This window comes from Rhineura floridana, chromosome 20, assembly GCF_030035675.1.
Source record: "Rhineura floridana isolate rRhiFlo1 chromosome 20, rRhiFlo1.hap2, whole genome shotgun sequence".
Classification (NCBI taxonomy): Eukaryota; Metazoa; Chordata; class Lepidosauria; order Squamata; family Rhineuridae; genus Rhineura; species Rhineura floridana.
This window is the reverse complement of record NC_084499.1, coordinates 18,193,868-18,207,297: the sequence shown is the minus strand read 5'-3', so window position 1 is coordinate 18,207,297 and position 13,430 is coordinate 18,193,868. Positions and strand designations below refer to the sequence as shown.

At 49.2% G+C, this 13,430-nt stretch overlaps 1 protein-coding gene across 8 annotated transcripts in view; it reads left to right on the top strand.

Moving 5' to 3' along the window:
* The window catches only part of TSC1 (TSC complex subunit 1), a 47,650-nt gene extending 34,220 nt beyond the window's left edge, over window positions 1-13,430 (top strand). For all 8 annotated transcript variants that reach the window (XM_061603715.1, XM_061603709.1, XM_061603713.1 and 5 more), the window contains 8 exons: window positions 582-625; window positions 1,757-1,923; window positions 4,001-4,183; window positions 4,489-4,599; window positions 5,178-5,300; window positions 6,354-6,541; window positions 7,150-7,308; window positions 9,602-13,430. In XM_061603715.1, coding sequence (XP_061459699.1) covers window positions 582-625; window positions 1,757-1,923; window positions 4,001-4,183; window positions 4,489-4,599; window positions 5,178-5,300; window positions 6,354-6,541; window positions 7,150-7,308; window positions 9,602-10,103 — 1,477 coding nt within the window. In that variant the 3' untranslated portion in view covers window positions 10,104-13,430. The remainder of the gene's footprint in view (window positions 1-581; window positions 626-1,756; window positions 1,924-4,000; window positions 4,184-4,488; window positions 4,600-5,177; window positions 5,301-6,353; window positions 6,542-7,149; window positions 7,309-9,601) is intronic.

The window sequence follows — 13,430 nt, the reverse complement described above, 5'->3', positions numbered from 1 at the left end:
GCTGGGAAAGAAGCAAAACTGGCTAGTTTGCTCCTCTGCGAGACGGCTCGCGTGGATTGTGTGAACAAACCATAGCTTAGCGTTATGTGTGAATGCAGATGTTAGGAGAGGCTGCCGGTTGATAGCATGTGTGTCTTTAAGTGTGGTTACCTGTGGTGGCAAATAAGATCTATTTGTGTCTGGTGTTCAAGCGTTTGACATAGAAAGATATCTCTAACAAATTTGTAATCAGTAATCCTAAAAATGGAACCATGTTTCTAGTCCTTGTGGCTGCGGAGAAGCCTGGAAACACCTCTGTGCCCCCTCCCTCACCAAGTTCCCTTCGCTTTGCCTGTAGTCCAAATGATTCAAAATGTACATTATGTAGATCTTAGCAAATAGTGCATATAAACTGTGTGCTTGGCTTGTTCTGACTTCTTAAATAGGGCTTGCCAGCTGCTGAATTTCTTTGGTGTAAATGCTCACTTATCTATTCCTAAACCTTGGTGCAGAAGCTAGGTCATGCTTGAAACTGTTTGTGTGAAAAGTTATATGGCAATCCGGAATAACTCACCATTCTTATTCTTATTTTTATTTTTCAGATTACCATTGCCAAGCAAGTCAGCCGACTGGACTCACTTCGGGGGTAAGCGAGTTCTGCAGGTCTACATTTTTAATCCCTGGGATGAAAAGGAACTGTGTAATTGCACAGCTTTGTGTCTTTAAACAGTTGTTCCACTGTTCATTGTGGTGGCGTCATAATTGATGGTGCTCCATAGCTTACAAGATCATAATTGGTGTATCCCAAAATCGGTGGTATCTAGTATTTGGGGCTACCTGTTGTCGTTTCTTCATAGATGGCCCTGTGCGGAGAGTGCATTGTGGCAGTCTAACCTAGATGTTAACCGGAACGTGGGGGGAAGAAACTTGCAAGCATATTTGAAGCTGGTTGATCATTTGCTAAGAGTTCCCTAGATCCAGGGGCTGCTTCTTCGGGAGAGGTTCTAAAGGCTGCATCCTTTGAGGTGACCACTCATCTCAAGTTGCTGCTTCACTGAGAATATCCTCCACCCATCTGGAGCTCCTCTTCAGCTAGGTGGAATAAGCAAGGGGTCTTGGGGCACAAAAGTGAATTTGCTTGCAAGATTAGCAGTTGGTTACCTCTTGCAGTTGAACTGCAGAAGCGGCGTCATGTAAATCAACAAAGTTGACCAGCCTGAATGTGTGTAGATTCACCAACCTCTTTTAATTTAAAAGTGCATGATTCCCCCAAAGAATCCTGGGAACTGTAGTTTGTTAAGGGTGCTGGAGATTGGAGCTCTGTGAGGGATAAACTACACTTCTCAGGATACTTTGGGGTGGGGTGGGGAAGCCATGTGCTTTAAATGTATGATGTGGATGTGACCGTGGAAAAAGCTAGCTTCCTATGGCTCCATATGGAAAGCATCCCTCAGTTTGGAAAAGATTCTCTGCTTTTGAACTAGACAATACCAGGTCAGATGGACAAATGATCTGACCTGGGTCATATCCTACACCGTACATTTAAACCTCATGGTTTCCACCAAAGAATCCTGGGAACTGTAGTTTGTCAAGGGTGCTGAGAAAGATAACTCTCCAAGGAGTAAACTACAATTCTTTTAAAGCCACGTGCTTTAAATATATGATGTGTGTGTAGCCTTGCTTGTGTTTCCTGTTTGCTGGGTGTTTAGGGCCCACTGATTTTAATGGTGCCAGTACGTTTGAGCTCCCTCCTCTTTCTGCTCTGCCGTCCCTGCAGGCTCTCCTCCTTCGGACGAGATCCACACTCTCCGCAACCAGCTGCGCTTGCTGCATAATCAGCTGTTGTACGAGCGCTTCAAGAGGCAGCAGCATGCACTCCGGAACCGGCGGCTCCTGCGGAAAGTGATCAAGGCGGCCGCCCTGGAGGAGCACAACGCGGCTATGGTGAGCGAGCGCCTCCACTGAGGAAGGGCTTCCATCGGTCGCGTTATCGCTGGGCCTCTGTAAACCAGGCCAGACCTGTCACTGGCCTTGCTTTGCACCTTCCTTAGTGGTGTTGCCTGGCTGGAATCTGCCCTTGAATTCTCTTGCTTGCCCGGATGGAGGTTGGAGAGGCGTGTGTTGTAGAAAGTAGCCTATTGTACAAAGGTGGGAATTTATGTCAGTTTATTTATTTATTGGATTTATTAGTCGCCCATCTGGGAGGTTATCCAGCCACTCTGGGTGACGTACAGCCAAAAGTATAAAATTACAATAGACAATAAACGTAAAAACATTAGCAGATTAAGTCAGAAATATAAAATTATGTTAGACAATACATGTAAAAACATTAGCACATTAAAATCACAACCAATAGCTACAAAACCTAACCCACCTCAAAAGCCTGTTTGAACAGCCAGGTCTTCAAGGCCCGGCGAAAACTCATCATAGAGGAGGCCTGACGGAGGTCATTTGGTAGAGAGTTCCATAAGGTGGGGGCTACAATTGAAAAGGCTCTCACTCTAGTCCTCACCAGTCTAGCTGCTTTGACTGGTGGGACAACGAGTAGGCCTTTCGTGGCCGATCTTGTTGAGCGGCACCCATGATGGTGCTGAAGGCATTCCTTTAAGTAAACTGGGCTACTTACAGCCTCTGACCCAACCCACCACTGGCATGTCTCCGCCCACCCCTGAAGGAAATGTTGCCCTTGGCCTGAAAATGATGTTTGAGTTAGAAAATGTAGAGTGCTGTTGAACTGAATTTCATTCTTCTGGGGAAGAGGGTGGCTTTTCATCAAGATTGCTTTCACCAGTGGCTGGTCTGAATGTCAGTGCACTGAGGGGTGCTTCAATGAACCAAGAGAGGTGGCATTTTGCAAAAGATCCCAGAATATTTTGCACAGTGTCACATATCTTGGATCATTGGAGCACGCCTCAGTATGTTCTCCCTTGGATTCTGTACTGCCTTCCACCCACCTGGATTAAGGCAGCAAAATGACTTTGCACACATGCATATGCACCCACTTTGTATTTTTTTTTAATTTTTGCAATTTCATTAAGAAGGAAAAAAGGTAAAGAGAAAGAGGAAAAAAACCCTGTCAGCTCACATTAAAAAACATTTAGATATCTATACATCCATTCTAGTTCACGCATGTAGATCAATACATGCCATCCAAATATATATCCAGATGAAGTTAGTGTTTATAGAAAGTACGCTTAAATGTTGCAAGGGTGTTTTGGTCTTTGAACAATTGCATAATAGTTGGGTGGGTATTTGTCCTTCCAGGGTCAAAGTACGAGTCCCTTGGCAACCGTTAGGGCACGGAAAACCCATTCTTAGTCACTTGAGAGTGGAGCATACAGGAATGGGTTAGGCAGAGTTGAAACACTTTTGAAAAAGGTTTGTTGCTGGTCAGCCGGAAGGAGGGTGGGTAACCTTCTGCCTCATTTCATTTCTTGACTAGGCTTCCATTGCATAATGGGTGGGTATTTGTCCTTCCAGAAGTAGTATAGTGGCAAATTCAGAAGTGCAGGGTCCCTTTATGTTTGTCCCTTCATGTTTGCCCCCCCCATTTGCTGCTGAGTTGAGAATGAGATCCTTGTTAATGCCTTCTCCCACAACAACAGACGTCCCTCGGAGCCAATGAGCATGAGAGGGGAGAGTCTTGGTTGCTGAGAAGAGTCTTCTCAATGGCTGATGCCTCCTTTCACTGATTGGCTCCAATCAGCAGGAAAGGACAAGGAGCATGTTAGAAGACTCTTTTCAGAGGCTAACACACTCCCCTTTCATGCTGATTGGCTCGCAGGATGCTGAAGACACAGGGACCCTGCTGGGACCCTGCTCCCAAAAAAGTAATGGGTCTAAGACACACATACACCTGGAGACCCTGGACGACTACGCCCCCGCCTTCCAGGCTCAAAGTACAAGTCCCTTGGCGACCGTTAGGGCCCGCAGCATCTCTTCTTGTGGCACACTTTGCGCTTGACCTGATCTGCTGTTAACAAAGTGGGGCTTTTGACTTCCGGCCTCTGCTTCCGGGCAGAAAGACCAGCTGAGGCTGCAGGAGAAGGACGTCCACGCCTTGAAGCTCAGCCTGCAGAAGGAGCAGGCCAAGAGCCGCCGGTTCCAGGAAGAGCATGACGGCGTGGTGGCTCAGCTCCACAGTCAGATCCGCCAGCTGCAGCACAAGCGGGAGGAGTACTACAGCCAGAGCCAGGAGCTGAAGGTACCCGGAGCAGCTCTGAGCCCAGCAGGAGGAAATGGGAGCGCGTGGGTGGGCAGGCGGACGTTCACCCCCAGCCCTTTGGGAAGGGCCTTGGCTTAGTGGTAGGCCACCTGCCTTGCAGGCAGAAGGTCCCCAGTTCAATCCCTGTTGGCGTCGCCAGGTTGGGCCGGGAGGGACTCCCTGCCTGAAGCCCCAGGGAGCCGCTGCCAGTCAGTGTAGACAATACTGAGCTAGATGGACCAATGGTCTGACTTGGTACAAGGCAACTGCCTTGGTTCCTACTGCAGTGCTTTTTGTGTGTGTAGACCAAACTGGAAGACTGCTACAACGTAATCGCTGACCTGCGGCTGGAGCTGAAGAAAGCCAACAACAAGGTGTGCCACACGGAACTGCTGCTGAGTCAAGTTTCGCAGAAGGTAAGGGGCAGATTTTACCTGTGGGACACCCCCCCCTTGCATGCCCTTTTTTTTAAGAAAAAGAGGTAGCTAAGCTTGCAAACTGCTTCAGTGTCACATATCGGGGGCCTTCTGGACTGTGGCCTTGTACTTGACTGTAATAAGGTGTTTGGGGAGGGGGGCTGTGTTCCAGTTGTGTGCCCCACCCCCTTGGTGTATTGAGCTGGATGGGCCAGTGGTCTCATTCAGTGTAAGGCAACTTTCTATGTCGCCAAAAGCATATACTGGACAGGTCTGGCACAGCTTGTAAATTGAGCTTCTTGCGTATCAAAACTGATCTGTGAACACAGGACTTGAGTTCTTTGCTTTGTTGGCATGGACAGTTCTGGTTGTGGCTAGGGGTAGGGAACTGGTGGCCCTCCAGATGTTGCTGGACTGCACCTCCCATCAGCCCCAGCCAGCGTGGGCCAATGGCCAGGGGGATTATGAGGGTCGTAGTCTAGCAGCATCTGTAGGGCCGCAGGCTCCCGTCGTGTGAGCAATACTTCGCATTTTAATTGTTGCCTCCAACTAAAACTTCTTCCCCCCCCCCCCGTAAGCTTTCTAACAGCGAGTCAGTTCAGCAGCAGATGGAGTTCTTGAACAGGCAGCTCTTGGTACTCGGAGAGGTGAACGAGCTGTATTTGGAACAGCTTCAGCATAAGCACGCCGACACGACAAAGGTACGCCTCCAGCGGGATGTGCAACGACGGGGCCATTTTCTGGCTTTACGCCAGGCAAGCACACTTCTTCTTTTGTCAGGGCTGGGGAACTTGTCTCTCTCCATATATGGTTGGCCTCTTAACACCCATCCACCCAGCCGGTGTGGCCAATGCTCTGGGATGATGGGAGTTGTAGTCTTAACCCGGTGCCTGCCAGAGGTGGTTGGACTCCAGCTCCCATGAGCCCCAGCCAGCATGGTCTTTGGTCAGCAGTGATGGGGAGATAAATCAGCATAATCTGATGCTGCCAAAGGAACAAGAGACACCCTGTAGAGTTACAATAATACCTGCGTCGGACAAAAGAAGCAAAATCTTCTCTGGTACGGAATTGGAAGTACAGGCAAGAAAATAAAAACTCAAGGACTTATTTGTGGCCCTGAACACAAAGGGCAACACCAGCAAGTAAAGTGGCAGGTCTTCGATCTCCGGGACTCCACAGTTGCAAAGGTCTGGTTCCAGTGGAATCTGGGAGCATCTACCGTCAATCATAGCTGTGTGCATCAGAGAGGCCAGTAGAGTTGGGGTGGCTCATAGTCTGCGGCCCTTTGAGCGTTCTTTGACTCCCCCGAGAGCCCCCATGATCAGGGATGATGGCCATTGCAGTGCTGCAGTTGGAGGGCCACAGGGTTAGCCCCCAGTGCAGGACTTTGTCCATTAATAAAACCATGTGGTAAGCTTTGATCTGATTAGAAAATGGTTGCAGACATTTCCGTTTCTATCAGATTTCTGTTTTGGCGGGGAGGGGGATACTTTCTGAAAATTGCCTCTGAAAATCTCACAGCTCTAGGAGTGTTATGCTGCCCTGCCCTGTGGGCTGGATTTGAACTTCAGGCATAATGCCCTGTCATGACGAGCTCATGGTTGGACTGAACCTAGATCCGAGGTCAACGTGCCTACTTGGTAGGCTGCAGCAATTATTCACTAGCCCTGCGCCCAGTTACTCTGTTTGGCTTCCTCCTCATACTTTTTTTGGGTTCTACAAATGCTGAGCTTCTCTTCCCCTCCTTCTTTCAGGAAGTAGAAACTATGCAGACAGCCTTCCGGAAAGATCTGGAGAAAGCCAAGTGTTATGTCCAGCAACAGAGTCAGCAGCTGGAAGCATCTCAGAAACGGATAGGTGAACTGGAATCTCAGCTCGCAAAGAGAGACCACCTCTTGCTGGAGCAGAAGAAGTACTTGGAGGATGTTAAAGTTCAAGCCAGGTGGGTTGTCCACACCTCCCCCCCCCCAGCTTGCTTTAAGGAGCTCTCAGCAACCCTCCTTCGAAAGCTCTATCAGAGGCTTGAGAATTGTACGACTTCAGGTGTCGTTTTTGCTTGAGGGTGGGAATGGGTCAAGAAGAGGATGTGGGACCATATTGCTCTCTGGGTTTGTAGATCAAGGGGGATTTGTTCGGAGGTGGAGAAGGGGTTTTCTTTAAAAAGAAAAGTTGATAGGAAACTGCAAGCACGTGTTTAGGATAGCTGTACATTGTGGCTCCCAGGCGAATTCTAAGTCCTCTCCAGTCAGAACTGTGTTAGGAGGAGGAGGGTTAGTTTTTCCCTTCTCTCGTACGATTGTGTATAAATGCAGATTTCAGCACTGCCGATCTCAGAACGAAGCACTCCAGCTGTGAGCAGTTGTGCTTGTTTGTGGCTCCGTGTTGATACTGGCTCCCTGGTCTCCGTGCCAATCTTGTCTGTGTCCAGAACATAATAATTTAACACAGTCTGGAGGGGGAAACCTTTTCCCGGAAGGGAAGTGCTGTCTTTCCCACATGGAAGGAAATGCGACGAGGAGACTCCAGACTCAGGTCTCTTTCCTATTTCAGAGGCCAACTCCAAGCCTCTGAGAGCCGATACAAGGTGCAGAAAAGGATTACGCAGGCATTCGAGTTGGAGATATTAGGTCTGTATGGTCGCCTGGAGAATGACAGGTTGTTGAGGACACGTGAGGATGACAAAATGGAAGCAGCTGAATCCGAAGGAAGGTAAAGGCACTGAGTGCGAGTCCGAGGCCTGCTGGCAGCTTACGATGAAAGAACCCTGTTCAAAAGTTCCAAAACTGAGGGTTGCATCCAGGGGTAGCCTTACTTAGAGTAGACCCATTGAAATGAATGGACATGACTAACTTGGGAGGCCCGTTACTTTTAGCGGGTCTCTTCTGAGTAGAACATGTTTGGATGCACACCCCTGTTGGTCTATTTATTTTTTAAGCAGTGGGGTGGAGCTCTGATATCCATCCTGTGGAGTACCCAGAATTCTAGTAACCTGAAAAGGACTCTTGTGGGTCAGGGATGTAGGTGTACTATGCCTCCCCCCCAAATAATGCTTCGAGAGCCGAAATCTACAACCCATATTTATTGTTTGTTTTGTAACGATGCAAGTCTCGGAGACTTAACAAATCTAACGAGCAATAATAATCTGCACGGTGGCTGATTCTGCAGAATTTGTTCTGCTCCTTTCAACTGTTTTACGGCTGAGGGTTTTGTGTTAAGCCTTGTGAAGTCGGCTTCTGCCAGTCAGCAAGTTGGCGGCCTGTAGTGCCTGCACGGTCCTTCCTCTTTGCATGCAGAAGGCCCTTGGTTCAGTCCCTGATGGCATCTCCAGGTAGGGCTCGGAGACTCCCTCCCCCACCCGAAACCCTGGAGTGCTGCTGCCGGTCAGTGTGGACAATACTGAGCTAGGTGGACCAATGGCACTGAGCTGGATGGGGCGGTGGTCTGACCTCCGTATAAGGCAGCTGCCTATATTCCCAGGAAGGGGTGTAGCTCCATGGGAGAGCATCTGCTTTGCGTGCAGAAGGCCCCATTTGAACTCCCGATGGTAGGGCTGGGAATGTCCCTTGCCTGAAACCACGGAGAGCCGCTGCCAGCCAGTGTAGACACTATTGAGTTAGATGGGCCAGTGGTCTGACTTGGTTTTTTATTATTTTTATTTTGAATTTATATCCCACCCTTCCTCTCAGTAGGAGACCAAGGCAACAAACAAAAACACTCTAAAAATAATAAAAAGAGACTAAAATATATGAAATCAAAACATCTTTTTTAAAGAAAGCTATCTAATCTATTTTATCTATCTAATCTAACTAAACAGCTTTAAAAAATTTAAAAAGCAATTCTAGCACAGATGCAGACTGGGATAAGGTCTCTACTTAAAAGGCTTGTTGGAAGAGGAAAGTCTTCAGCAGCCACCGAAAAGATAACAGAGACAGCGCTTGTCTAATATTTAAGGGGAGGGAATTCCAAAGGTTTGGTGCCACCACACTAAAGGTCTGTTTCCTATGTTGTGTGGAACGGACCTCCTGATAAGATGGTATCTGTGGGAGGCTCTCACCTGCAGAGCGCAATGATTGACTGGGTATATAAGGGATAAGACAGTCTTTCAGGTGTCCTGGTCCCAAGCTTTGTAGGGCTTCGTACACCAAAACCAGAACCTTGAACTTAGTCCAGTAGCTCATGGGCAGCCAGTGCAATTCCTTCAGCAGCGGGGTGACATGTTGGCGATACCCTGCCCCAGTGAGCAGTCTCGCCGCCGCATTTTGCACCAGCCGCAGCTTCCAGACCAACCTCAAGGGCAGCCCCACGTAGAGCACATTACAGTAATCCAGCCTGGAGGCTACCATATAAGGCAGCTTCCTATATGAGTCATTGTGATGCAGTGGTTAGAGTGTTGGACTCGAGGACTTAGAGTACGCTCTGCCATGAAGCTCACTGGCTTCCATCTTTTTCCTCTGAGGAGCTCCAAGTGGCATATGTGGTCCTTCCCCCTCTGTTTTTATCTCCACAGCCACCCTTGTAAGGTGTTTTAGGCTGAGACAAACAGTGACTGGCCCAAGCTCACTCAAGAGAGCTTCAGAGCCTTGCCCAGTTGGGATTTGAACTCTGCTCTCCTGGGTCTGACCTTCCAACCACTGCACCACAGTGGCGACCGGTTGAGTGGGAGGACAGAGTGTGACATCTTCTGGGGGGGTTGGGTTTCTTCCATACTGGGGCAAGGGCCATAGCTCAGACTAGAGCCTCAACCTTGCATGCAGAAGGCCCCAGCTTCGGTCCCCAATGGCATCTCCAGGTAGAGGTGGGGGGAGACTCAGTGTCTGAAACTCTGGAGAGCTGCTGCCAGTCAGTGCAGACAATACTGAGCTAGATGGACCAATGGCCTGACTCAGTGTACAGCTGCTTCCTGTGTTCCGATGTCTTTGGAGCCAAACCATTGGCCACTTTGGCTGACTTGTCTCCTTGCGCCCTCCTCCCCCCCATTCTCCCTCTCCCACCCTTGCAACAGGCTGACCGGCGTTAACGAAAGTAGCACCGTCTCTGTCGTAGGCCGCAGTGAAGAAACGGCGGAGAGAAATGGCGAGACCAAACCCCCCGCCGGCGCCCGGGGTGGGGGTGGCAGCAGCAGTGAGGTGTCCACTCCTGAAAAGCTCCCCAGCCAGCGAGCCGGGCAGTTCAGCAGCCGCTGGGAGGCGTCTGTGCTGCTGGAGCCCACCCCCGGGGGTGGCCCGCCCACGGTGGGCTCCTTCCCAAGCTCCGAGAGCTTCCTGGGCATGAAGGCGCGGGAGCTGTTCCGCAACAAGAGCGAGGGCCATTGCGAGGAGGACGGTGTGGCCCTCAACAGCCTCTGTGACCCTTTAAAGGCCAGACTCTGTAAAGACCCCCGTGTGGAGGCAGCCAAGGCCCCTCCGAGCCCCGAGGACCCCGCTCCCTCCCCCAGGAACCCGGAAACCAGTGTTGGACAGCTTCACATAATGGACTACAATGAATCACATCATGGCCATAGCTAAAAAGGAAGAGAGAGTCGAAATCAGTGTTAACTTTTTCATATTCTTGGCATAGAACAGGGAGGCGCTGGTGCACCCTTTAACTAAAAGCTTTCAGGTTTTGTGGGTCTAGAGCCACCAGCTCGCACAACGGAAACGGGACTGATTGTTTGCGGACTTGGCTGAAACGAATACAGAACGGGTCTCCCGGGCCTGGAAATATAGAAGAGCTCAGTCTAATCCCCCCCTTTGCCACTCTTTGAAGTCTCCCTGCAGAACATTCTCGCTTTGATGGGGCAGTGCCTCGACTTTCCCCAAGCCTTTGATCCCCTCCCACCTTTTCTTGGCCTCTCCCTCAGAGGTTGCATCCAACGAACTTACGTGCAATATGAGAAGTTCAGCTTAACCACCCCGTGAAGTGTGGTGGTGTGCTGAGCTGCAGAGCGAAGCACCAGCGGTTCCCATTCAGGGCAGGTGGGGGATGCCTGCCTTCTTCCTCCTGGTGAACTTGGGTTAACTGTTCTTGAGGAAATCCCTGAAGATATGTACTTTTTTTTTTAAGTGCAGTCATTTGATGACAACTTGGCTCTTTACCCTTTCTTAATTGGTCTCTCTTCTCCACCCCACCCCACCCTTTTCCAAAGCACGCTCGTCGGGAGTAGGCGGGACTTTGCTCTCGTGATGACATGACTTAAATGGTGCCCATCAGCATTGGGAAAATCACATGACTCTCCCCCCCCCCCGCACGCCTTTCTGCCCACTCAACTGTTGTCTGTGCTGTCCTTAACATTTCTACGTATGAACCAAACTTTTTTTTTTTCAGTCGATCCTTTTGAGAAACTGGAACGCCTTATGCAGGGGCTCTGGGTCTTGTTTGAAATGCTCCTTCCCCCCCCCATTTTATATTTTGCCCCATTGTTAGCTTGATAAGCTGGTGCTGAGCTGACATCCGTTTGTGTGGGTTCCCTCTCCTCCCCCCCCTCTCCGGAGTGGAAGCGAAAGCCAGGGCTTTTCCAATGGAAGCAGGCGGTGATTTCCGGTGAGTTCTGTGGGTGGGCTTGGAACTTCCCCAGAGCTTTCAGAAACGTGAGTGCCTCTCCTGCGTCGGGAGAGCCCTCTGTGTGCATGGTGTTCTGTCCATCAAAACCAGGAGAGGCCCCTCTTTGTGATGCAGCCCGCTCGCTCTTTTTATTGTGTTGCTTTTGCCCACCCCCTTGTTTCCAAGCAAGAGGTAGTTGTTTCTTGTTGGCTGCCCAGTCCATCGCCCGGTACTGGATTAGAAGCCCTCTTCCCCTCCCTATTCATTCCCTGACAAATGGGGGCATCTGAAGAGGCAGGGAGAGGATGTCGCTGCCTCATCTCAGACGTGGCGTGTGACTCGAAACCGAGACCCAACTCTGTGCTGGGTTTGTCGTTCTCCCGATGTAAAGGGATGCCTGCATTGGGATGCACTGCAGAAAAAGCTGTATTTACTTGCCCTGACACCCCCCCCCCCCATGGCGGATCCACAGCTGGACCCTTGGATTCCTCTTTTGCCTTTCCTGGTGTGGTACATCCTGCATTGCAAGTAACTTCCTTGCGTCGACATCCTTGCCTCATATTCGGTGGGAAAGCATTCGACGTTGGGATCTTGTCTATAGCTCGACTTCCCAGCAGCCACGTGTGACACTTAAAGCTCGCTCTCGGTGCAGCCTCCAGTCTCTGAAAACAACTGACTGGTTCTTACCCCATCCCCGAAATCTCTCTCTCTCTCTCTCTCTCGGCCATTCTAATCCAAGAAAGAGCTGCAGAGATTTCTCCCTGTACCAAAGATGCCATCACGTTTCCCCTCTTCAGTGGTCCTGTGTACATTTCTATTGGAACCTGTTTTTTTTTTTTAATATCTCGTAGGTTCTCCTTCTGAAAGTTCCTTCCCCTTTCAGAAATAAATAAATGGTGAGTTTGGCTGGCTTGCATTCAGAAGCCTCAAAGAATTATTGGAAGAGCAGGAAGTTTAGAAGAAAAAACCCTGCAAGAGCAAAGCCAGGGTTTGACGGTGATGTGTGTACATGTCATTGCGTGTGACGTAGTGGTGGTAGATTTGTAGCACAGGAGTTGGAAGATAGTCCAGGGATGTTCTCTCCCCCCCCCCAAGTCCTTTCTAAAGCCCGCTCTGTGGCTGGGCTTAATACCTGTAGCAGGAGGTGGCGGCAGCAGCAACAGCCTCCCAGCGTGGCAGAGAGGACTGTACTACTTCAGGCTCGCTGTTGAACGCTCCTGTCCTTTTGAACACTCGCCTCTGCCACGCCCCTGTAGGAAAACTAGCAGGGAAATCTTTTCTTCCTGATGTGCTAGGTTTTCTTGATCTGATGAGAGGCGTTTCTCCTCCCCCCCCTTTTAGCTAGAGTAACATTGCAAGTGTGATGTTACCCTCTTCCTCCTTCTCAGTACATTGGTACAGTCTCCCTTGACCCCTGTCCACATTTTGCTGCATATGTCAATTAGGCCCCATGGGGCAGTGTCCTTCAGTCCTGCCTTACCCAGATGATGCTGGAGTGCAGCTCCCTTCATCGCTGACCCTTGCCTGGGGATGATGGAAATTGTTATCCAGCAATATCTAGGGGGCCAAGGTTGATGAACGCTGATGAACACATTTCCTCCGTCAGCTCTCCTCCCATCCCATAATCTCCACAGAATCAGTTCTTGGATGTAGTTTGGCAATTAGATTAAATCGTTTTCACTCTTCCCTTCCCCCCTGCAGACTTTTCTTCCTCATTTACAAAAAGGGCCTTGTTTTTAACAGCAAAAAATACCCACACTCTTTAATTGAGAGAGCCTTTTGCTCTTAAAAAGGCCAGAGCACCTTGAATAGCGTCAAGCTTAACCAGAATCTCCAAGAGATTCACTCCTTTACCCCTTCCCCCCCTCACAATCACCATGGACCACAGAAATTATGGAGGAACTGATCTATTGCCATTGTTCAGCAAGTCTCTTTGAATCATGGATGTAGCAGGAAAGAAAGAAAAATCTCATTGGTAAAGCTGGAAATGATTTGTTTTTTTTAAAAAAAACTGACTGCTTTTAGTTAAATCTAAAAAGAATAGCTCTCCGTTGAAGGGTTGACATTGTTTCCTGACTGGCTCTTTGTAAGCATGATTAAAAATAATTGACATTTAAAAAAAAAACAGAAAATGCCATAAATATGAAATGGTAATATGAAATGGTACAATCTAAGCTGCAAGAGAAGTTTAAAAAAAACCATGAAAACAAATGGAGAAGTGTTCTGCTGTCCTTACTAGAATGTTCTAATATGTCACGGCAGTTGCTTGTGTTTAACTGTGAACAAAATAAAAAGAAACGTATTGTTTTGCA